The 26449-nt window shown below is 35.0% G+C and overlaps 1 protein-coding gene across 2 annotated transcripts; it reads right to left on the reverse strand.

The window, feature by feature from the left end:
• Positions 1-1341: 1341 nt before the first annotated feature.
• On the reverse strand, positions 1342-3560 carry LOC104093696 (transcription factor bHLH118-like). Of its 2 annotated transcripts, none has more exons than XM_033655476.2 (3): positions 3161-3560; positions 2185-2520; positions 1342-1726 (listed from the first exon to the last, which is right to left on the reverse strand). In XM_033655476.2, exons 1-3 carry the CDS (start codon positions 3494-3496, stop codon positions 1652-1654), a joined length of 747 nt encoding a protein of 248 aa, XP_033511367.1. In that variant the 5' UTR covers positions 3497-3560; the 3' UTR covers positions 1342-1651. The 2 variants fall into 2 exon arrangements, with proteins under 2 accessions (XP_033511367.1, XP_009597785.1); XM_009599490.4 differs by having other exon boundaries at positions 2179-2520.
• Between the last annotated feature and the right edge of the window lie 22889 nt (positions 3561-26449).

Here is a 26449-nt window from a genome sequence, read left to right on the forward strand (position 1 = left end):
AATCTTATGCAAGATAGAAACTTTGTTTAATGAAAAAGATTGTGTGCATCAGTGGCGGATCTAGGAATTTAAGTTCGTGGATACTTAGCTTTTTTAACATAAAGTTATTAGCAATCATATGACATAAATGCATAACTATTTGAACACGGTGATGAAAAAAGTTAACGAAAAAACTCATAGTATTAATATTATGGACGCCGTAAAACTGTGATGGATAACGTAGCTGACAAGAAAAGAGATTGATGATTTTGTCCCTTTGGGAGGAATTGCTCGTCTTCAGAAGGGCCGAACTTTGGAGTCCTTTTTCTTTTTCTTTCTTTATAGTGAGTTACATTTTGTAAAATAAGAAGAGATAAAACAAAGTCAGATTCGAACCCTCACCCATTCAATTTTTGTAAACTTCTAGCATCCTCCCTTAACCAAAGCACCCATTAAACTTTTTGTCTCATGGGTGCTTTAATTTCTGCTCTTTTATATTCATTTCCTCAAATTTTCTATACAATTATATATATTCGGAGCTGAGGTTAATGGGTGTTCGAGCACCCAAATTCAATGAGTAGATCCGTCCTTGGTGTGCATATTTTTAGAATTATTATTAGTAATCTTAAATATTCTATATGGCTGTTATAGAGGGGTAATTTTACAAAGAGTGTTCTGCTATAAATATGGTTGTTGTTGTTATAGGTAAAAAATTATTATAGAGAGGTAAAATATAACTTTAAACATCCGCTAAAGCCCATGCACGGGATAAGGTTTGCAGATGCGATCATGAATCGAACCAGATCGAAACATTCAGCTATCGACGGACAAAGCCGCAACGTCGATCGCAAACAAAGGATGGCAAGGTCCCGGTTCCCAAATTGTCAATCCCTGGGCTTGGCCAAAGACATGAGAAGAGAGTTTCGAAGGTCATATCAGGTTGCCTTGGCTGGTAAAGCTTGTGTTCCAGGTCAATAAAGACTACAAATTAAACTAGTACTACTTGGCTTTTATAATGAATGATTATTATATAGAGATGTTGTTATAGAGAGGTTTGACTGTACATTGATAATGAAAAGAATGTTTACACTATTTTAGCATATTGTAACAAGTTATCTAAATTATCTTCCATGTTAATAATCCCTCTTATTATGAACGCTACAGTTACTTGTAATTAGTAGAAAATCTCAGGTCTTGGAATAAAGTTTTAGTAGAAACCAATACCTAGTAATCTGAAGTTACTCATGAACCACCCATAATGACAACAAAAACCCAGTGTAATCAAACAAGTGAGATATGAGGAGAGAGTAGTGCGTACGTAGACCTTACCCTTACCTTGTGAATATGGTAGTGAAGAAGCCATGAAAAAAGAAACCAATAACAATAGCAAGATAATAAGATTATCGAAACAAAAGAAACAACTGGTAGTAAAAGAAATCTAAGAATAAAAAAATACGAGAATAATACTAATATTACTGGTATGCAAAAGAAATATGCTCGAGTACCTATTAATCTTCTACCCTAATTTTCGATTTCATATTTTTAAGTGTAGTGTCCTCGGTAAGTTGAATATATGACATGACTTGCGTAACCACCTCTTCCCAATACTTCTTCTGCCTACCCCTACCTGTTCTTATGCTCACCATTGCCACCATTACTCATGAACCTCCTCTTAAGACAAATTAAGCATCATCTCGGCTAGCTTTTCTTCAAGTGTAGATACATCCATGCATGAAACATCGGTATCCTGCAAAGATCAATTGTAATCCAGGCGAAATATTAATTAATGAGATAAAGACAGCCACATACCTAAACCCTGGATTGAGTGAATTTCTATTTTTACTATACTAACTCGTTGTAACAAGTATTCTGCCTTATTTTCAAGTTACTAAATCTTACTTTTTTATGGATACTACCTATAGTTATCTTTTAAATGACATGATAGTTAATACAAGAATGAAACTTTTTGCCACCAATATTTTCGCTTGATAAATTTTGAATTTGGTCCATGCAACAAGAACTAATGTTGTTGTTAAGGGCTAAGTTAACACAACAAAACATGTTATATTAATCATGTCTTCTTGTTAAAAAGTCATGTAATTGTGGCTTATAAAAGCATTTTGCAAAAAATAAAATAAAATTGTATGTCATCTTTGTTTTTTTCAAAACAAATGTGCTCATTGCATAGTATATATATACCTCAACCTGAATTTTGTGGAGGGATGTTTCATCTACTGTAGTAGAAACACAAGTAACAACATTTAATTTTCTCTTCATGAGTTCTTCAAGCACTTTTGAAAGAGGAAGCCCTTCTTTTCCAAACTTGTTTTTGATCAAAATCTCCAGACCATCTTGACAAGAATTCACTGTCACATGCTCTTCTAAATTATATTTATGGATGCTTTCCTTATCCTCCCTGTTGGAATAATGGGCAAAAAGATTCAGCTTGTCTCTCTTTTTTTCAAAATCATTAATATTATTCTCAAGGTGTTGGATGTAATTCATAGCTTGTTCCAAATGATCTGATGCCGAAGGTTTTCCCTAATTAAATAAATAAATAAAAAAGGTTAGATCAACATATATAGCTAGGTTTTATGCAAGAAGTTATGCACAAGCGATATCGACATATTCTTATAATTCAGCTTGTAACTTTCTTTCTTGTACTGCACAAACGGTGTTGGTATAAAAAGGGTGGCCCGGTGCACAAGGTATTCCGCGTTCACGCAGAGTCTGGGGAAGGACCGCAACCCAAGTGATGTAGACAATCTAACCTAATGCAAGCATTAGTGACTGCTTCCACCAGTGGCGAAGCCAGTTATTTCATTTAGGGTGTTCAAACTTGAAATAAGTAAAAATAATTCCCGATAAAGAGTGTTCACTATATGTTATATACCATTAAAATCTAATATTTTATTTATATATACAGTGTAATTTTTCGACGAAGGGTGGTCAGTTGACCACCCTTAGGGGCTATGTACCTTCGCCCCTGTCTTCCACGGTTCGAACCCGTGACTTATAGGTAATACGAAAACAACTTTACAGTTGCTCTAAGGTTACCCGTCTCTATATTATTTTCTAGCAGTGTCGGATGACAGCCCATATAGTATATAAATTTTTAACACCATAAACTCTCTCTAGCAAGAGTGATAATTAAAGAGAAAATAGGGACTTAGATAATTACCTTGAGAAATTCAAGAGGAAGATGTGATCTAAGAGAAGCATAAAGATGAGCCATTTCTTGCCTCCTTTGTCTTTCAATATCTCTATGTGCAATTCTTTTTATGAGCTTGTTTTGATCCATGATCTCATTACTAGTACTGTCTTTTGAAACACTTGATAATAATCTTCTTGATCTTTTCTTTTTATTAGTATCATTTCTTGCCAAGGAATTAGTGCCAACCTTGACCAAATCTTGTTGGGGTATTTGACATGGAGTAGAGGGGATCTGAATCTCCTGATGATAAAGATCATAATCTTGGATTTCATGAAAAGAGAAGATTTCTGAGAGAGGATCCATATAGACTTTTTATTTTTCCTAATTTTCTTTATATAAAGCAAAAGATATGTTGGTTAGGGTTTGAGATCTTCAGTGGGGCTATATATATATATATATATATATATATATATATATATATAGTAGTACTATTTTCCATAAACAAAGAAAAAAACAAATGATGTGATATGTAGTACTGGTCATTATTCTGTTCCAAGTTCACTTCAATATCGCAGTTCACACTTTGGAGGAGCAGTTTTCTTCTTTCAAATAATAAAAAATATTATTATTAGGGGAGAATGAACCCTCATAAAAAGGAGTTGCAAAATCCGAGGTTTATGAGTTCTTAAAGCGATTTTAAGTTAATGTACAATAATAAATTAGGTTCACAATTAAATATTTATAATTTTTATTAAATTTATCAATATAAATATAGAGTCGGAAAAGATATTAATGTGATTCATATAAGATTGATCTACCCCTGCCCATGAATAGGACGAAGGGGAAGAAATTAAGAGGATGATGCCTTTGGTAAGATTTGAACCCTATCCAAATTGATGCAACTTATTACTATAAACTTTTGATTTAGGTATTATTTACTAAGCTTTAATTTCTTTCGGTTCGCGTATTAAACTATACGTATGTAATTATGTATGTATATCTACTAGTATTGGAACAAGCGCGTTACGCATGTATCCTATATTAATTAGTAAATAATTTAATATATCACATAAATATTAATATAAAAAAATATTTAAGCTATAAATAAAAATAAAAAAATATAAAGGAAGAAACTTTGCTCCACAAAAGTCCTTAGATGCTTCATTTCTTGAATTTTTATTAAGGATAAACCTAGATTATTATGTTGATATTCATTTATCTATCTTAGAATTTAGACAGATCTAATCAGTCTCGATATTGCATGTAGATAAACCAAAGCAGACTTTCATTTGCTATACACGAGGCGAAACTGCTACCTGGATTGTTATGATGACCCAAAATGTCATCTTTAAATTTAATAATTAATTCTGTGTTCTAAGACCTCGAAAAGTACTATTTATCATTCCTCGACTTGCGTGCGCAGTCCGTAAAATTTTTCGGAAAGTTTTCAGGTGAAAAATGGATTAAAATATGAATTAGAGGTTTAAAACTCAACTGAGTTGACTTTGGTCAATATTTTGAGCAAACGGACTCGTATCAGTGTTTTAACAGTTCTGGTAGGTCCGTATCGTAATTTGAGACTTGGGCGTATACCCGGCATCAAATTCTGAGGTTCCTAGCCCGTGATATAAAATTTTAATTAAAAATTAAAAGTTTAAGTTTAAATAGTGACCGGATGTCGAATTTTGTGCAAACGACCCCGGAATAGAATTTTGATGATTTTAACAGTTCCGTATAGTGATTTTGGACTTAGGAGCGTGATCGGAATTTTATTTGGAAGTCCGTAGTGAAATTAGGCTTGAAATGGCTAAAATAGGAGTTTAAAGTTTGGAAGTTTGACCGGGGAGTTGACTTTTTGATATCGGGGTCAAAATCCAATTCTGGAAATTTTCATAGCTCCGTTATGTCATTTATGACTTGCGTACAAAATTTGAGGTCAATCGGACTTGATTTGATAGGTTCCGGTGTTGTTTGTAGAAATTGAAAGTTTCAAAGTTCATTAGGCTTGAATCTATGTGTGATTCGTGATTTTAGCATTGTTTGATGTGATTTGAGGTTTCAAATAAGTCTGTATGATATTTTAGGACTTGTTGATGTATTGGGTTGAGGTCCCGAGGGCCTCGGGTGAGTTTCGGATGGTTAACGGATCAAAAATGGGACTTAGCTGCTGCAATTTTTCTGCTGGAAATGCTGTCAAAATCGGGCTGCCTGTCAAAATCGGGCTGCCTGCCAAAATCGAGGTCCCTGTCAAAATCGAGGTCCCTGACAAAATCGAGGTCCCTGACAAATCGAGGTCCTTGTCAAAATCGAGGTCCCTCACAAATCGAGTTCCTTGACAAAATCGAGCTCCCTGATAAAATCGAGCTCCCGAGATCGAACTGGACAGATCGAGCTCCCAAAACCGAACTGGACAGATCTGTAAGTTATAACAACAGAGGCATTCAACCCATTTGTCATTTTTGACAAACTTGAGCTTGAACAGAGGCGAATTTTGACAGATTTTCATGGAAAGACATTTGGGGTAAGTGATTCCAACTCGGATTTGGTCTATATACACAAATATATCATTGTTTTCACCATTTAATTAGTGTTTTGAGATTGAAATTTGAAAAATTTTAGAAAATCTCATAGAAACGAATTTTTGAAATTTCGGTATCGATTCGGAGTCGGATTTGAGTGAAACTGGTATGGTTGGACTCGTAATTGAATGGGTTGTCGAATTTTATGAGTTTTGTCAGATTCTGAGGTGTGGTCCCCACAGGCAATTTTTGAGCTAATTTTGGATTTTATTGAAAAATACAGTATTTTCTTATGAAATTGATTCCTATAATTTTTGTTGACTGTATCGAATTAATTATGACTAGATACGAGTCGATCGGAGTCGAAAAATTGAGAGAAAAGCATAATACTTAGTTAAATTGGAGCAAGTCGAGGTAAGTGACTTGTCTAACCTTATGTGGGGGAAATTTCCCCTAGAATTGATATTAATGTGATTATTAAAATGTATTGAATATCGTGTACACGAGGTGACGAGTGTGTACATGGGCTAAATGTGAAAGATTATATTTTTAAATTGTGTAAATCATTGTTGCGCATTTATTAAATTATTTTATCTTGTTATATTTTTCATCATTGATATGTGATATACATTTTAAATTTGTTTGACCTTTTTCTGCTAATTGTTTTACCTGTTTAATTGAAACTTGATTTCTTTTATACTGTGCATTATTTGAAGGTTGATTTTCTTTAAATTAAATATTATTAATATGAAGTATTTGAAATTTTTAAATTTGATATTGAAGCAACGTATTAAAAATTTGAAATATTATTTTTCTGAATTATTTATTCTTGAATATTTTCGTAAGATTTTTTATTGGTACTCATTGTGATGGAGCCGTGAGCTCTTTATTGTGGAAATAATATTATTGTTGGATTATTTTGGCATAAGCCGTGAGCTCTTTATTATTGAAAAAATATTATTGTTGATTTATTGTGAAAAATTGAAATATTGGGCACTTGAGGTATAAATTGTGATATATTATGATATTAATACGCATGCGGTGAGATAAGGATGGCTTGATACGCGTGGCTAGTAGGGGTGACTACTAGAAGTCATACAGTGTGATAAGGGTGGCTAAAACGCGGGATGCTATTTCGGAAAAAATATTTTCTTTAAATAAATCGTGAAGGCTCCCGCGGTGGTATAAGGAAATGAGATATTGTGAAATTATTTATAATTTGGAACTGCGAGGCGGTACCTCGGTAGTGCCCTTGTTGATATTGATTTATGGCCATAGTTGCCTTCGATTAATTGTTGTGATTTTCATAAAGTTGAAGGAAATTCTGTTTTAATTCCACGAGATATTATTTGCAATTATTTGGTGTCATTAAATGTGACATACTATTTGATTAATTTTCAATGTTATTTTATTTTACTATATTGTTAAACATTTTACTATGCCATTATTATATTCCAGTAGGGCCTCACCTGATCTCGTCACTACTCTACCGAGGTTAGGCTTGTCACTTACTGGGTACCGCTGTGGTGTACTCATACTACGCTTCTGCACATCTTTTTGTGCAGATCCAGGTACATCTTACCAACCTAGACGTCAGTGAGTTACCTGCGCACGAAGACTTCGAGGTATATCTACCAGCGTCCGCAGACTCTGGAGTCCCCTTCTATCATTTTATGTTGCTTCCTTATATTTTATTTAGACCTTGATATATAGAGACATTGAGAATAAATTCTTAGAAGCTTGTGATTTATTTCTACCGGGTTTTGGGAGTTAAAATTGTTTGAATTATAGTTTATTTATTTCAGATATTTATTATTATTCCGCATTGATAGGCTTACCTAGTCTTAGAAATTAGGTGCCATCACGATATCCTACGGAGGGAATTTGGGATCGTGAAAATTGTGTAATTAGTAAATAGAAAATAAAACAATAATAATACAAATTTTCTATGATCATGGCAAAAAGACTAAAAAAAACCATGGCTACTTGGCAGGCTCATCATGTGCAAAGTAATGTTATTTCGTATCAAAAGGGAAATCTATCGAATAATTGACTTAGCTAATCTTTAGCCGCAAGATTTTACCTTCAAATGATATTAGGACTTAGGTTTCAGAATTCATATGTAAAATCTATTGAAATTATAGAATCATAATCTTCCGCATAAGTTAGAGATATCCATCTAAGATAAGAAAATAATTTTGTCATTTAAAAAGAAAAAGGAAAGAAAACATGTACTATGGGATCAAACCAATGAGATGACTAAAAGGTACTAAATATACAATGAGTTCAAACCTCTAAAGGAAAAAAGAAAGTCTCCAAAGCAGCTAAACGAACAATATATAGAAGACACTAAAGGTCTGTTAGGAAAGATATGTAATTGAAATTGGTGTAATTATTAGGGTAGTTACATAATATAATAATTATGACGGCATGTTTGTTTGTCATAACATAATTAGAGTATAATTACAAGCGTGTTGTTTGGTTGCACAAGTGTAATTATACAGTTAGATTAAATTTTAAATGAAGTAATTATCAAAATTTAAAAGTTAATATAATAATATATGCCTATACAAGATTTTTATTAAGTATAAATGATATTAGATTTGGTATTTAAGATGCATCTTTTTTCTTGAATATACATTAATTAGTAATCATATGTTATAACTAATATTGTAAAAATAATTTTTATATATTTTCCAAATTAATAATATTTAGTTTAATTAATTATAAAAACTAAAAACATACATTTTGTAAGAACATCATGGAATGCGTGTTTGATAAAATAAATTAATATTTATAAATATAATATCATAACATTATTCAAATATTTGACAATTAATTTATCAATTCTAACTAAAAAAGAACAACATGCAATGTGAAATAACAAGGCAATACTACTAAAACAAGTAAATTGGAATAATAAATATAACACAATTTCAAAATTGAAAAAAAAAAAGTTTAACATATGTCAAATTCCAACATAATAAAAATAAGTTCTAATACAACTTAAGATTAGGAAATATAATACGTTTATAACCTCATTTAACAACGAAATTCTACTTTAATGACATCATTCATTATATGCCAAGTTTGTTTATGACTCATTATTTACAATATTAGGAGGTGTAGTTTCAAAAACTAGAATAATAACGCAGTTACGCTAAATGAAGAAAATAAAACAAATAAGAAATAAAATATAAGAGCAGCTACATGGATTTACAAGAAGTAAAGGGAGAGAAATAAAAGATAAATAATATACAAAAAAATATGTTTTAAAATTTAAAAAGAAATTAAAATGTAAAAAATAAATAAATAAAATTAAAATAAAAAGAATTAAAATAATGGAAATAAAAAGTTATAAAGAAAATAAATTAAAATAAAAACAAAAAGGAAAGACATTAAAAAATAATAATTTTGTAATTATACAGTGTAATTACCACCGATTCTCACTCCCTTGAAAATATCTTAAATATACATTCACATAATCACATCTTCGATCAAACCGAATACAGATCGATCCAAATCATGTTAGCAATACTTTTAGTAGTAGATCTGCAAACCTTATTATTAAGCAAAAATAGGTCTTAAATCTTAATAACTATTACGATTTCTTGTGGTCAAGACAAATATTGATTCTCGTATAAGAAGATACCAGTTTGTTCCTTTAGCATCTGTTATGGCCTACAAATGAATATAAAACTTACCACATTCTTTTCTTCCAAGTTAGTCAATTGATTCAATTGGTGGTGACTAAAATATTAAAACTAATGCAAGTGCAGGAACGGTTTTGGGGTAGACAATGAAAGAATGATAGAAAGAGAATATGCTAAATTGGTTAATACAAGTCTTGAAGTTGGTGAAATCAATTGTTTCGACTCCCACAACGTATATTAAAAGTTTTAATGGAGTTTAAGCATTACCAAATTTGAGTTTGTCCGAATACAATGTATCTACTTTATTGTTTTCAAAGGGGTAATTTACTATTTTGTATTCCTTTTTAATTGAAAGTATTCACTTGTATAGGAATTCTTGTAGGAATTAAATTGAGTTTAAAGGGTAAAAAAAATGGTAGCTTAATTTTTTATGAGTATTTTGGTAATTTAATTCTCTAACTTAATTAGTATGATATGATGTGATATGATATGATATATTTAGTTATCCTTTTGAAAAAGTAATTTTGTTTGAATATGATTAACTGTTAGTTGTCTATCCTATGATATTATTCATATGATGATAACTGATAAGTGTATATTAGAAAACACAATTTCGATTTATCCAAGTCTATAATACTAGTAACACTTGGCTACGTATATAGGTATAAATAATGGAATTATACGTACTATCCGTAGTTGAACTTGAACAACAGATTCCTCCCCCTACTTATGAAAAACGTAAATAAATAAATAAATAGGAGCCTAAACTCAATATCAACAACCATATCTTTTAATTGACACAACATAACATAATCAATTAGAGAAAATCTTATTGATTTTGTCCCTAAAAAGCATCCATGTAAGCAAAGATTCCGAGGTTTAATCAAACCAAATAAATTGTCATTTTTAAGCAATATCGAGACCACTATACATTTTTTAATTTTCTTGGAAAGATTTGTTATCGTGATCATATTTTATTTTTCTTAAAACCATTATCGTATTATATGATGGAAAAAGATTTTGCAGATAGATGGAAAGGTGTATCTTAACTGGTGATCTGGATTTGGTTACAAGTGCAATATTAGAAATTGTTTGATATGTGTCTAGTTGATGGGATCCATACAGCTTTTAATTAGGGAAAATGACACTATATAACCGCTATCAAAATAATAGTCGAAAAAAATATATATATTGGATATTATATAAAAAAATTATACAAATTTTATATACTTTTTCGGCTATCGAATGTAAATAATTTTTGGCGCGGGCTAAAAGTGATACATTGCTATTATAATTTTGCAAAGACTCATATGATTATGGCTTTTGTATGCAGCCCCTTATCAACACATTGGTTTCTTTTTCTCTGTTCTTTTATGCATTAAGAATAGGTAAACCATTACATAAAATTGAATAAAAGTGATCGAACAATCTCAACTCAGAGCAAAAATTGAATAAACATAGAAGTTAAATGTGTACTTTTAGCCAACTATTGATACATCCACGTACCATTAAGGCATGTGTGATAGAATGGTTCAGATCCCTTCATTACTAATCGGAGGTTTTTTGTCTTTGATTTCGAGTTTCGGAAAGGGAGAATGTTCATGTAGTGTGTATATATGTACCAAAATAGGAGAGTTGCTGAATCTTGGAATAAATACTCCTCTACGATCTTAGGCGGACCTAGAGTATTAGGAATGCGTTCAATTAATTAAAATCATTAATCATTAATCATTAATCATAAATATGTGTGAAAAATATTTTAAAAATAGTATATATTTTAAGTTTCGAATCCTTATTTTTAAAAACTATTAAAATAATTTATCAAATTTAAATTTTAGATTTGTCCTTGTCGTTGATTAATTCAATAAGAGAGGAAATTGGACAAGGTATTTGAGAAAGGAGAAAAAGGTACTAATGGAACCTTCTAATATAGAAGATATTTAATGATATAGGTCACCAAGAACTAATGATGCATTGAAAGATTCAGTCACCCCTCGTGGGCTTAATTATAAAAGTAAAAATAAAAATAAAAAAATAGATAGAGAAGAGATTGTTGTTGTATATATTATTGGATTGGATGATACAATAATTAGGTGGAAAGCGATAAAACACAATATTTTAGATGGAGCTGCAATTCAATTATATATAGTAGTAGATGTAGATCAGATGACAGGTATTTATGAAACCTTGCATCTCTCTCATTTTCTTTGAAAAGGTAAAAATAATATAATTTCAAGTATCTTACATCAGACTGAAAATACTACACCCTCAATTTTTTCTTTTCCTTTGAAGTAAATGCAAGATATTATGATTTTGAAGACTCACATTAAATAAATTGATTTTTTGCCTTTTCAATTAAGCTCTATGGACATCTTTATTCTTTTGGTTCTTGTGGTGGAATTTGTAAGTGCTAAGTATTCATTTTCCTTAATTATGAGTTTTGTGTCCTATTATTCTAATAACAAGATCAGTTATGATTTCAGTGTTGTTGCAGGAAGAAATACTAACTATGAAAATGTAACGACCCGGCCGGTCGTTTTGAGTATTACAACCCCGTTTTTTCATTTACTGCTCAAATTATACTTTACAGTTGTTGTGTGAATTGCCGGAGTAAATGGTTCAGGTCCGGTGAGGTTTTGGAATGAATTGGAACACTTAGTTCCAAGGTTTAAAGCTTAAGTTAAAATAGTGACTAGATGTCGACTTATGTGTAAACGACCCCGGAATGGAGTTTTGATGATTCCAATAGCTCCGTATGGTGATTTTGGACTTAGGAGTATGTCCGGAAAATTATTTGGAGGTACGTAGTGAAATTTGGCTTGAAATGCCGAAAGTTAAATTTTTGGGAAGTTTGACCGGGGGTTGACTTTTTGATATCGGGGTCAGAATCCAATACTGAAAATTGAAATAGGTCTATAATGTGAAATGTGACATGTGTGCAAAATTTGAAGTCATTCCGGATTGATTTGATGTGTTTCGACACAAGATATAGAATTTGAAGTTTCAAAGTTCAATGATTTCGAATTGAGGTGTGATTCGTCGTTTCGATGTTGTTATGTGTATTTTGAGGCCTCGAGTAGGTCTGTGTTATGTTATGGGACTTGTTGGTATGTTCGAACGGGGTCCCGAGGGGCTCAGGTGAGTTTCGGATGGTTAACGAATCAAATTCGGACTTAGAAGAAAAAGCTGAAGTTTCTGCCATCTGATGCAATCGCACCTGCGGAAATTCCATCGCAGGTGCGAGCTCGCAGAAGCGAGCCTGGCGGTGTGAGGAAAATTCCGCACCTGCGTGAGCGCAGATGCGGAAGGATGCGCGCAGAAGCGAAAACTAGGCAGGCGAGTGAAGTCCGCAAATGCGACATTTTTCTCGCACAAGCGGAGGCGCAGGTGCGGAAATATTGTTCGCAGATGCGGATTAACTGGACAGAACCCCTTAAGTTCGAGGGTTAGCGATTTTTCACCCATTTTTCGGATTTAGGAGCTCAGTTTGGGCGATTTTGGAGAGGAATATTTCCACACAACTTGGGATAAGTGTTCTTGACTCCCTTGTGATTATATTTCATGAATTAATCTTCATTTTTTGTGTAAGATTGTCGAATCTTCAAGAGAAATAGAAGGAAATTTCTATAATGTCACAAAACGAATTTTTCGAGTTTGAATACCGATTCAGAGTCGGATTTGAGTGAAATTAGTATGGTTGAACTTGCAATTGGATGAGTTATCGTATTTTGTGAGTTTCGTCGGATTCCGAGACGTGGACCCCACAGATGATTTTTGGGGCGTAATTTTCGGATTTTGTAGAAAATATTGGTATTTTGATATGGAATTAATTCCTATAAATTTTTTGGGCTGAATCAAATTAATTGTGACTAGATTCGAGCCGTTCAGAAGTTGTTACGCGCAGAATGGAATTTCTGGAGCATTGTTTAGCTTGCTCGACATTGGATTCGGCTTGTTCGAGGTAAGTAACTCTTCTAATCTTGGAGCTGAGGGTATGAACCCTGAATATATGTATTATGTGAATTGTTGGGAGGTGATGCACATGCTAGGTGACAGACGTGTGGGCATGCATTATAGAAATTATGACATAATTTTTTCTGTGAAATTTTATAGTTAAATAATCTTGGCATTTTCCATGCGGTTTTATGTGTTAAAGAAATTGAGCTGAAAAGCATATTAAAAATCATGTTGAGGCTATGTGCCAGTATTATTGGGACCCACAGAGGTCATATTGCTGTGAATTATTTATTTTAAACTGAAAATTTATACTCAGTCATATTCATGTCATTACATATCATATCTCAGTCTCTGTTATTATTTATTGATACATCATATCATCATTTTGGGCTATTTTTATGACATTGTGAGCCCATGAGAGAGAGACTGGAGAGATTGATGACTGAGTGAGGCCGAGGGCCAGATTGTGAGGATTATTATGTGGATCGGGGCTGCCCGCCTGCAGCAGGCCTTATAGGCTTTATTATAGCACGTGAGTTGTCCGTGCGGATCCAGGTATTATTATAGCACGTGAGTTGTCCGTGCATATCCAGATATTATTATAGCTAATGAGTTGTCCGTGCAGATTATAGCGCTTGGGCTGAAGGAGCCCCTCCGGAGTTTGTACACACCCCCAATGAGCGCAGGTACCCACTGAGTGCGAGTGCGGAGTGCGAATACTGAGCGATTGGGAGGACTGAGTGACTGGGAGGACTGAGTGAAATGATTCTCTGGGAGTATGCATATGATTTTATCACTGAGTTGCATCGCATTGGCATGCACACATGACATACGTGCATAGAGATGTATTTTCTTCATGCTGTACAGTATCACATCATTCATGATTTCTCACATATATTGACAGATGGGCATAGTGATACATTTATTTTACACGGGTTATCTAGAAAGGAAATGAAACATCTCATTTATTATTGAAAGGATTTTTGGGAAAATTATTGCTTTCAAACTTATTCATATTTTTGGAAATTTCGGTAAACGATTTGGGTTTTTCACTGATGTACTTGAAAGGAAGAACTATTTTTAGAAATCATGATTTAGCTGAGTATTTTATTTCTGAGTTACTTCTTATATTATTGGCTTTATGTTGTTATGGACTGTGGTGAACTATTGATTTTGGACCCGACCTTGTTAAAAGCTCGTCACTGCTTTCAACCAGGTTGGGTCTGTTACTTACTCAGTACATGGGGTCGGTTGTACTGATACTACACTTATGTACATTGCGTGCAGATGTTGGCTGTTGTTGTTGCTATGCTCGATGATTGCCGAATTTGAAGATGTAATTGCGTTCCTGTTGTAGCTGCCTCTTGTTCATGGTAGCCTTAGATTTATAAAAGCTTTGTTTATGTACTATTCAAACAGACTATGTATTTATTTCATCTCCGCTTTGTAAACTCTATTCTTAGAAACTCATGATTTGTATTACCAGTTCTTGGGGAAAGTATAAGATTAATATCTTTACTTACTTAAATCGCTTTAATAATTGCTATTGGAATTGGATAATTGAAAGTTGGCTTACCTAGCAGGTTGGATTAGGTGCCATCATGACTAGTTGAATTTTGGGTCGTGACAATGTGGTATCAGAGCTCTAGGTTTATAGGTTCTATAAATCATAAGTAGGTGTCTAGTAGAGTCTTGCGGATCGGTATGATGACGTCCATACCTATTTTCGAGAGGCTACAAGGCATTTAGGATATATACTTCCCATCTTTCCTTCCTTATCGTGCGGAATTGATTCAGCTTGAGACATAACTCTTTGGATTCCTTCCATGTATTCATATGCGCATGTGAGCGCTCGGTATCAGTTGTGCATCGCCGGCTTGTGATTCTATGAACGAGGTTCGAGATGTGTATTATGTGTTTTGGTGATGGGTCAGTCTGGAGGACTTGAGGCCAGGTTTAGACCGCAGCTTAAGCTCGGTAGCTTCAGTTGTAACTTGTGCAATTGGACTCATATGTCCGGTAATTAGCCTACAGTGGAATTTATGGCTCGATGAACGGTGTAATGGATTTGTGATGAGTATGATGTAACTGCGGGATGCGTTAAGATGATTTGTATGTGACGAGAAGTGTTTTTGTGAAATGTAAAGGAAAGGCCATTGGGTGCTTGATTTTCGTTTTGATGTGACGTACAGTCTCGAGTATGAATGTTTTAAATGATCTTTCACATTGTTAAATTTTGGGATAAATTAAATTCTCATGTCTGGTTAATGAGTTTGGACTCAGATAGACTAAGTGATCTCATAGTAATTGTAACTGCAAAAGGTTATAACGAGATACTAATTTAAGGTTAAGCATGTGGGTTATTCCCTGCGGAGTAATCTACGTAGGTGTATTCCTTATGATGTGAGTAGAGAGTTTCTTTTCTGCCGACGGGGCGTATGTGTTGGGATTTGAATTTGAGTCTGGTTGAGAAAGTTGACATGAGTGTTAAGAGAATGAATGCGAGTCTAGCGGGCAATTTGGGGTATTTTTATGGTTGGCGTTGCATGAGTTTGAGAAGAAGTTCGTTGAACTAACTGTGGCATTATGACAGTAATAGAGTATTGGTACTGTGAGTTATGGAATGTTTTAATCTATGGATTTGAGCCAAGTGGGGGAGCCTGCTATTGATAATTGAATTTCATGGTTATATGTAAAGGTTTAGTATTGGGTTGAGGCATATTGGTGGGTTAATTATGACTTGCAGAAGTTGAGATCGGGGATGACTCGAATAAGAAAATTCCTGGTTACGGGTTGTATTGCACGTATGAGTATATGAAAATCGTGGGATGAGTGAGTTGTTATTGGTGAATGAGCACGGAGTATGAATTTGATATATGGTGTTAAAGTAGAGTTACTTTTTTGAGTGTTGTTGTGCTAATGGGGAACGTGTCTTTTGGCCCATTTGGGCGGTGCAATTTAGATTTGAGCAAAGTGGGTGACTCCCGAGAAATTTCTAGTGGGTTTGAGAATTATATATAGCAATTGAGAATGTTTCCGGACTTGCGTATGGGTAAAATCTGAGATTTGCATTTGATGGTGCCTAAACTTGCGAAAATTCTATATGACTATGGATTCTACATTTTAGTATAAGGAAGGTAAGAAGAACAATTTCAAATTCACATAAGGTATTCTCAGAGTAAGGGTTACAGTTGTAGTATTTTTTAAGGTGCTTAAGAAGAATACAATTTCTTATGGGCCGTAGGGCGTTGTGGTTCTATGCTAGGTTTGTGGGGTGAGCTATGGCTAAAGATCATGGCGTTTTAGCAAGGAGAAATATCAATCTAAAGACAGTTTCGGAAGAAACTCGGAGAAAATAAGACAATTGGGTAATAGGTTGGATCAGTATGGTAACAGATATGATCGGTTCTTTGGGTGCTTATGATGTGAGGGTTTCTACAGGTGCTTTGTGGTAATATACCTGGGTTTGGCGACCTGTGTGGCTTGGTTGAGCTAGGGAGATTCAACTCTGATGGCTTGATTATGTGCAAATGGATTCCAAAGTATTCTTGATGGTTTCTACCAGTGTGGAGAACGTGTTGTGTATTGTGATTTTCTCCTGGAAAGAAGCAAGAGAAAAGTTTCTAACTAAAAGGGTATGTAAATTATTGGTGACTCAAAGTTGATAATAAGATTCTTGTGCTTTTCACATGATGGCAAGATAGATGTTATGTGTTGTGCGAAAGCTAGATTTTCATGTACAAGGTGGCAGTACAGTCTTGAAGAGAAGGTAACGAATGTTGGACAACATGGGCGGTTCCAAATAAATAGATGAACACTATTACTACTTGGTGTTGTATGAGAAGGGGGCGGATTTCAGAAGGCACATTGTATTTTGACTTACGGATGTATAATTAGAATTGCGGTACTCACATGGTTGATAGACTGTTGATATTCAAATTATTGCTATGTGGCACAGAAGAATTATGGGAGTACTTCTTGTGGAATGATCGTGCATGAAAGATGTGTTAGTCATTCGAAGGCTAGAATTGGGATCAGTTATGATGATTCACATGTCCTATAAATTTGGAATTTGGGAGTTTCAGGAGCAGATTGTTCATGGTTGCGGACTGTGAAGTCGTGGCCGAAGCTAGTCAGATGATAGGATGTATTAGGAATCAATCGCGGTAAATTTTCTGAGGGTTATTTGTCTATTTGTGGGTGACCAGAGTTGATTTGGGGGTCCATTGGTAGGTCCAATTAAGATGTGTATTCTACACCGAGCCAGAATGGTTAGCTCCATACTGCTATTTGTTGAGGGATGTGCCATTCAGTTGATATTGAGCTTATTCGTGTTCTGAGATGATCTGTGAGTTACTCATTTATGCTACGAGGAGTTGTGATTCATTGATTATGTGCACACATGGTGTGGTTCTATTGGGGGCTTTATGGCAGAATTTGAACGAGATGAGCATTTGGATAGTGCATGATTGATTGCGTATTGGTTATGTTCTTTCAGGGTTTGTGTGGCATTGTGTCATTTGCCTATTCGTGGTTATTAATTTTGAGCAGGATGGCTCGGGGTATATAATATGGACCAACGTTTGGATGGGGTCACGCGTTGCAGCGGAGTTATGTTAAGGTATGAACCTTGTGTTAGAATCGTGTAATGGTTCTACGGTGTGTGATGTATTTTCAGCATTTTGTTATGGCAGTACTTGTTAATCTTGCGGGGCAGTTCTCTCATTTGAGTCATTTTCCATGATTGAGTACATTTGAATTATTGCGTATTGGTGCACTGATGGCACGGTTTGTGGCTCTGAGTTATATTGGTGTGGCATGTCTGTGGGATAGTTGTGTTTAATAATATAAGGTCATTGGACCCAGAATGGGTACTGTCAGGTTTGATTACAATATATTTGGGAAGATGATATTGAAAGTCAGCTAAAAAGGGGATTATGGTTCTGGTTGGGGCGAGAGAGCTCCATGACTTGTTGATCTGATAAAAGGTTACGAGATTCTGCGTGTTTCTTTTATTATCAACAGTGTACGAAGGTTTTGGGATGAGGTTTGGTTCGATATGGGTTTAATACTAGTATTTGGTTGGTTTTGGAGTAGTCACTATGATCAGGAATGGTGCTACGAGCATGCGAGTTGGGTAATGTGTTAGATGATTATGTCTGTGGTTATAGTTATGGTTATGGCTTGATAGAGCTTGTTCAAACTCATACAGTGTGTAAATGTAAGATTCGTGTCTTGAAAGAAATTTTAAAAGTTGGAAATTAAATTCCAAGGTTTATGGGCTAAAGTTAAATCAATGATTTCAGTTGTATTATGTTATCAAGCCTATATGGAATAGGGTGACGTGTGTTCACCCTCGGATACGTGTATGGTAAGATGGAACAGTGATTTGATGGCTTGGAAATAACTCTTGGCACGTTCGAGGACGAACGTATGTTTAAGTGAGGGAGAATGTAATGACCCGACCGGTCGTTTTGAGTATTACAACCATGCTTCTCCATTTACTACTCAAATTGTACTTTACAGTTGTTGTGTGAATTGCCAGAGTAAATGGTTCGGGTCCGGTGAGGTTTTAAAATGAATTGGAATACTTAGTTCAAAGGTTTAAAGCTTAAGTTAAAATAGTTATCAGATGTCGACTTATATGTAAACGACCCCGGAATGGAGTTTTGATGATTCCAATAGCTCCGTATGGTGATTTTGGACTTAGGAGCGTGTCCGAAAAATTATTTGGAGGTACGTACTGGAATTTGACTTGAAATGTCGAAAGTTAAATTTTTAGGAAGTTTGACCGGGGGTTGACTTTTTGATATCGGGGTCGGAATCCGATTCTGGAAATTGGAATAGTTCCGTAATGTGAAATGTGACTTGTGTGCAAAATTTGAAGTCATTCCGGATTGATTTGATGTGTTTCGACACAAGATATAGAATTTGAAGTTTCAAAGTTCAATAATTTCGAATTGAGGTGTGATTCGTCGTTTCAATGTTGTTATGTGTGTTTTGAGGTCTCGAGTAGGTCCGTGTTATGTTATGGGACTTGTTGGTATGTTAGGACGAGGTCCCGAGGGGCTCAGGTGAATTTCGGATGGTTAACATATCAAATTCGGACTTAGAAGAAAAAGTTGAAGTTTCTGCCATCTGATGCAATCGCACCTGCGGAAATTCCATCTCAGGTGCGAGCTCGCAGAAGCGAGCCTGGCAAGCGCAGATACGGGCATGGGGCTGTGAGGCATTGGTCGCAGGTGCGAGGAAAATTCCTCACCTGCGTGAGCGCAGATGCGGAAGGATGCGCAGAAGCGAAAACTGGGCAGGCGAGTGAAGTCCGCAAATGCGATGTTTTTCTCGCACAAGCGGAGGCGCAGGTGCGCAAATATTGTCCGCAGATGAGGATTAACTGGACAGAACCCCTTAAGTTCGAGGGTTCGCGATTTTTCACCCATTTTTCGGATTTTGGATCTCGGTTTGGGCGATTTTGGAGAGGAGTTTTTTCACACAACTTAGGATAAGTGTTCTTGACTCCCATGTGATTATATTTCATGAATTAATCTTCATTTTTGGTGTAAGATTAACGAATCTTCAAAAGAAATAGAAGGAAATTTCTATAATGTCACAAAACGAATTTTTCTAGTTTGAATACCGATTCGGAGTCGGATGTGAATGAAATTAGTATGGTTGAACTTGTAATTGGATGGGTTGTCGTATTTTGTGAGTTTCATCGGATTTCGAGATGTGGGACCCATGGGTGATTTTTGGGGAGTAATTTCGAATTTTGTGAAAAATATTATTATTTTGATATGGAATTAATTCCTATAAATTTTGTGGGCTGAATCAAATTAATTGTGACTAGATTCGAGCAGTTCGGAAGTTGTTACGCGCAGAATGGAATTTCTGGAGTATTGTTTAGCTTGCTCGACATTGGATTCGGCTTGTTTGAGGTAAGTAACTCTTCTAATCTTGGAGCTGAGGGTATGAACCCTGAATATATGTATTATGTGAGGTGACGGGCGTGTCGGCGTTGTAACGACCCGACTTGTCGTTTTAAGAAATTACGCCTCGTTCAGTGACTTAAGGTCTCGAGAAGTTTCGCAATATGTATTGTGACCCACGTATATGGTCGAGTTTGGTTTTCGGAAGATTTGGAATTTAATTTAAAGAAAAATTCTCATTTTGAAGCTTAAATGGAAAGAGTTGACCGGGGAATTGACTTTTGAGCAAACTACCCCGGAATAAAATTTTGATGATGGCAATAGCTTCGTATGATGATTTCATACTTAGGCGTATGTTTGGATTTGGATTTGGAAGTCTGTAGGACAATTCGACACATTTTAGCGAAATTTGGAAAATATAAGATTTTGGAAAAAGTCCGACCGAAGGGTGAATTTTTGATAACGAGGTCAGATTTCGATTGTGGAAATGGGAATAGCTCCATTATGTCAATTATGACTTGTGTGCAAAATTTGAAGTCATTCCGGATTGATTTGATACGTTTCGGCGCAAAATATAGAAGTTGAAGGATTTGAAAAACTTATAATTCGATTCGATGCGCGATTTGTAATTTCGACATTGTTTGATGTGGTTTGAAGCTTCGACTAAGTTCGTATTGTATTTTGGGACATGTTGGTATAATTGGTTGAGGTCCCGGGGACCTCAGGTGGATTTCGGAAGGCTAACGGAGCAATTCGAACTTGGAAGAAGCTGCTGAAAAATGGCAGCAGCTGTTGGAATCGCACCTGCGAAATTTGGGCGCAGGTGCGACCAGCTCGCAGAAGCGAAATTGTCTGGGCTGGACTGAGGCCACAGGTGCGAAGAATTTCCCGCACCTGCGTGAGCGCAGAAACGGAAGCTCTTCCGCAGGTGCGAGGGCAGTGCCAGTGGACGTCGCAGAAGCGAGAATTGGCTCGCAAAAGCGAGCTCGCAGGTGCGAAAATATGTCCGAAGGTGCGGAATCTGGGCAGAACATTTAGGGCCAAAAATGGTCATTTTGCCATTTTTCGTTTTAGATTTTTGGAGCTCGGATTTGGGCGATTTTGGAGGGATTTTTCACATGCTTGGTTGGGGTAAGTGTTTTATATCCTAAAGTGTTTATATTTCATGAATCCATGATTATATTTATCATTTAATTCGGATTTAAATGGAAGAAATCAAGATTTTTGTAAAATCTTCCAAAAAAATTTTTTAAGATTTGGAAGTCGGGTTGTTATTGGAATTCAATAAAATTGGTATGGTTGAACTCGTATCGGAATGGGTGTTCGGATTTCATGAAAATTATATCGGGTTGCGAGAGGCGGGTCCCGCGTTGACTTTTGTTGACTTTTTGAAATAAATTTTTAAGTCGACATATTATTATCCAGAATTGTTTCCGATGAATTCTAATGAAGTTATACAGTTAATTTGGATAGATTTGAGCTGTCCGGAGGCCAATTCAAGCAAGAAGGCTATTTTGGAATATCGGCCTAACTTCAAAAAGGTAAGTGTCTTGCTTAACCTCGAGTAGGGGAATTACCCCTTAGGCATTGAGTCTTATGTGCCATTTGTGAAATGTGAAAAGCCGTGTACGCGAGGTGACGAGTACGTGCTCGGGCTTATACGTACAAAATTCATTGAATTAAAGTCTTAGGCATTATTGCGTAGTAAATTGAGAAATTGTGGAAAAATTTTAAATCATCTGTTTGCCATGCCTAAATCCTTATTGTTGAATTTGTTTTTATATGATAATTTGATGTGATTGTTACTTGAAATATTTATGAAATTTCGTGAGTATTGTTGGTTTAATATTTCTTGGAAATAAATTCCAATATGAATCTTCTTATGTAAATAATTAATTTAAGCGAGCTTAAGAATAAGTGTTAATATAATTATCTAAATTTGCATTAATGAAGATTTTGCTTTATGCTGAGTAATTTCTATCTCTATTGATTATTTTTGGATGTTATATACATTGTGTGGAGCCTTGGGCTATTTGTTGTGAAATTAATTGATTTTGTTATATCTTTAAATTTTGGTTGTGGCCATTCGGCAAATTATGATATGAATTGATTTTATTATATTGTCGTGTTAATTTTTCGTGTAAATTATTGTGTTGTGTGAGTTACTATATTGGGGAGATAAGGGTGGCATTTCACGGGTATAAGGGTGGCATTTCACTGTTGTTGTGTTTGTTGGAATATTATCTGGGCGGAGCGATGAGGGTGGCTATAGGAACGATAAGGGTGGCAATAGGAGCGATAAGGGTGGCTATAGGAACGATAAGGGTGGCTATTGATATTGTCTGGGCTATAGGAGTGATAAGGCTGGCAATAGGAGCAATAAGGGTGGCAATAGGAGCGATATGGGTGGCTATTGTTAGGGACGATATGTGGTGATGTGGGGTTGTGGTGTTGATAATTTTTAGGTGATGTGATTTTCTTGTGTTTATTTCTACACCTTGTGCAACTTGTCTTGTTGTTGGTAAAATGATAACAATATGATGTATGTTGAAATTGAGAGCCTCTGGCTATTGCCAGGCGGATTATAAAATGAAATGTGGGCACGAGGTGCCATGAGTAAATAATGAGAATATTTGGCACGTGAATTGTCCGTGCAGTTGTGATATGAAATGTGGGCACGAGGTGCTGTGATGAAATGATAATGATAACTGGCACGTGAATTGTCCGTGCAGTTATGATATGAAATGAGGGTACGAGGTGCGGGGGAAATATGATGATTTAATTATGGGCACGAGGTATCGTGAAAATATGAAAATGGGCTGAGACCCGTGTTTACGAAAAATATGAAAATGGGCCGAGACCCGTATTTTTATGATTATGAAATGAGGTGTCACATGGTGACTTTTTAATTGAAAGAATTATATTCAAAATATTTATTTGGAATGATTTTTACTTAGAAAGTATTATATGAAAGAATTTTATTTAAAAGATATTTATTTGAGGAAATTATATTTGAAAAAATTTATTAAAAGAATTATATTTGAAAAATAATTATTTGAGAAAATTATATTTGAAAGAGAGTTATCTGGAAGAATTATATGTGAAAGACATTTATTTGAAGGACTTGATTCAATTGGGTGTACTTGTGTTTATTAATTATTGAGTGATATTAATGGTATTCTTGTTGTCTGCTGTGCATATCACTGGTTGTTCCATGTTGTCCTATTGTTATTTGTTTCCTATAATTTTTTATATTATGTTACACAAGTTATTAGACTAGTGAGTGTCTTGACTGTACCTCGTCTCTACTCCATTGAGGTTAGTCTTGATACTTACTGGGTACCGACTGTGGCGTACTCATACTACACTTCTGCATATTTTTGTGCAGAGCCAGGTATTGAAGATAACGAATTTGAGCAGAGTTAAAGCGGGATCGTAAGGATTCAAGGTAGAGCTGCTTGGTCGTCGCAGTCCCTTGGAGTCTTTTCATTTCATTGTACTGTTAACTTGTAATCAAACAGTATTGTATATTCGGTCCTCGTGATCATTCTATATATTCAGTTAGAGTCCGTGACTCAGTACTACCAGTCTTGGGAGGTTGTACATTCATATATTGTAATTATTTCCGTTGTTATTTTTTTTTTTTTTAAATGGCTCCAAATATGTAATGGAAATCGGCTTACCTAGTCTTAGAGACTAGGTGCCATCACGACTCCTGTGGTGGGATTTTGGGTCGTGACAGGCGTGCACTATAAAAATTGTGACATAATTATTTATATAGAGTTTTGTAGTTAAATAATCTTGGCATTTTTCATGTGGTTTTATGTGTTAAAGAAATTGAGCTGAAAAGCATATTAAAAATCATGTTGAGGCTATGTGCCAGTATTATTGGGACCCGCAGAGGTCATATTGCTGTGAATTATTTATTTACTAAAAATTTATGCTCAGTCATATTCATGTCATTACATATCATATCTCAGTCTCTGTTATTATTTATTGATACATCATATCATCATTTTGGGCTATTTTCATGACATTGTGAGCCCATGAGAGAGAGACTGGAGAGATTGATGACTGAGTGAGGCCGAGGGCCTAATTATGAGGATTATTATGCGGATCGGGGGCTGCTCGCCTGTAGCAGGCCTTATAGGCTTTATTATAGCAACTCATTATTATAGCGTGAGTTGTCCGTACGAATCCAGATATTATTATAGCACGTGAGTTGTCCGTGCAGTACGTGAGTTGTCCGTGCGGATCCATATATTATTATAGCACGTGAATTGTCCGTGCAGATTATAGCGCTTGGGCTAAAGGAGCCCCTCTAGAGTCTGTACACCCCCCCGCCCTCCCCCCACAGTGAGCGCAGGTACCTACTGAGTGCGAGTGCTGAGTGATTGGGAGGACTGAGTGACTGGGAGAACTGAGTGAAATGATATTCTGGGAGTATGCATATGATTTTATCACTGAGTTGCATCGCATTGGCATGCATGCATGACATACAGGCATAGAGATATTTTTTTTCTCATGTTGTACAGTATCACATCATTCATGATTTCTCACACATGTTGACAGATGGGCATAGTGATGCATTTGTTTTACACGGGTTATCAGGAAAGAAAATGAAACATCTCATTTATTATTGAAAGGACTTTTGAAAAAATTATTGCTTTCAAACTTATTCATATTTTTGGAAATTTCGGTAAACGATTTGGGTTTTCACTGATACACTTGAAAAGAAGAACTATTTTTAGAAATCATGATTTAGTTGAGTATTTTATTTCTGAGTGATTTCTTATATTATTGGCTTTACGTTGTTATGGACTGTGGTGAACTATTGGTTTTGGATCTGACCTTGGTAAAAGCTCGTCAGTGCTTTCAATCAGGTTGGGTTTGTTACTTACTCAGTTCATGGGGTCAGTTGTACTGATACTACACTTCTACACATTGCGTGCAGATGTTGGCTGTTGTTGTTGTGCTCGATGGTTGCCGAATTTGAAGATGTACTTGCGTTCCTGTTGTAGCTGCCTCTTGTTCATGGTAGCCTTAGATTTATAAAAGATCTGTTTATGTACTATTCAAACAGACTATGTATTTATTTCATCTCCGCTTTGTAAACTCTATTCTTAGAAGCTCATGATTTGTACTACCAGTTCTTGGGGAATGTATAAGATTAATATCTTTACTTACTTAAATCGCTTTAATAATTGCTATTGAAATTGGATAATTGAAAGTTGGCTTACCTAGCGGGTTGAGTTAGGTGCCATCACGACTAGTTGGATTTTGGGTCGTGACAAAGTCGTAATTTGAACTTGTAAATTGTAATTACTTGAGGATATTTTTTTCCCTTCCAATTTTATAAAGGAAGGATAGTAGTTGATTGGCGATACAGGATAATTTTGATAAAACCTAACAACATGCTATTGGCCTTTTATAGGCAAGATACTGCTCTAGAATGAAAGGGAGCCTTGGCGTAAGTAGTAAAATTGCCTTCATGTGACCAGGAGGTCACGGGTTCGAGCCGTGAAAACAAACACCTGCAGAAATATAGGGTAAGACTGCATACAATAAACCCTTATGGTCCATCCCTTCCCTGGACCCGGTATATTGTTCTAGAATAATAAAATAGCATACAAACATTTGAAAGAACACTAAGAATAAAATTCCAAGAAATTTTATTTGGAAACAATAGCAAGATATAGAGCCCGTTTGGATTAGCTGATTTGAAGTAACTGATAAGCATTAAGTGCTGAAAAGCACTTTTAAGTGCTGAAACTGATTTAATAAATAAGTAGTTACGTGTTTGGATACAAGTATTGAAATTGATAATAAGTTTTTGCAGTATTTGATAAAACAAAGTACTAATAAGCTATTTTTCTGTTAAAATGACTTAAATAACCTTAGAACTGTTTACACTTATAAGGGCGTGATTTCTTCAAAATTTTAGATTCAAATCGATCCAAATACAAAATACTCATTTTGTCATTTTATTTTAAATACAACTGTGCTTAGATAAGATAACTTCTATGATAAATATAATTTATTTTATGATAAGCATATAATCATAAATTATAATAATTAATAAATTGACAAAAATTTCTCAATAAAAAATAAACCTAAATGGGACGAAATATTTGAAGAGAAACAAACATCATCTTCATCACCACAACACTTAGAAAGCAATACACCAAAAATTTGATATATCCTCATTTATTACATACAATTCAAAGATTAATATACAATCACATAGATACAAATATGCAA

The sequence above is a fragment of the Nicotiana tomentosiformis genome, chromosome 5 (genome assembly GCF_000390325.3).
Source record: "Nicotiana tomentosiformis chromosome 5, ASM39032v3, whole genome shotgun sequence".
NCBI classification, from domain to species: domain Eukaryota; kingdom Viridiplantae; phylum Streptophyta; class Magnoliopsida; order Solanales; family Solanaceae; genus Nicotiana; species Nicotiana tomentosiformis.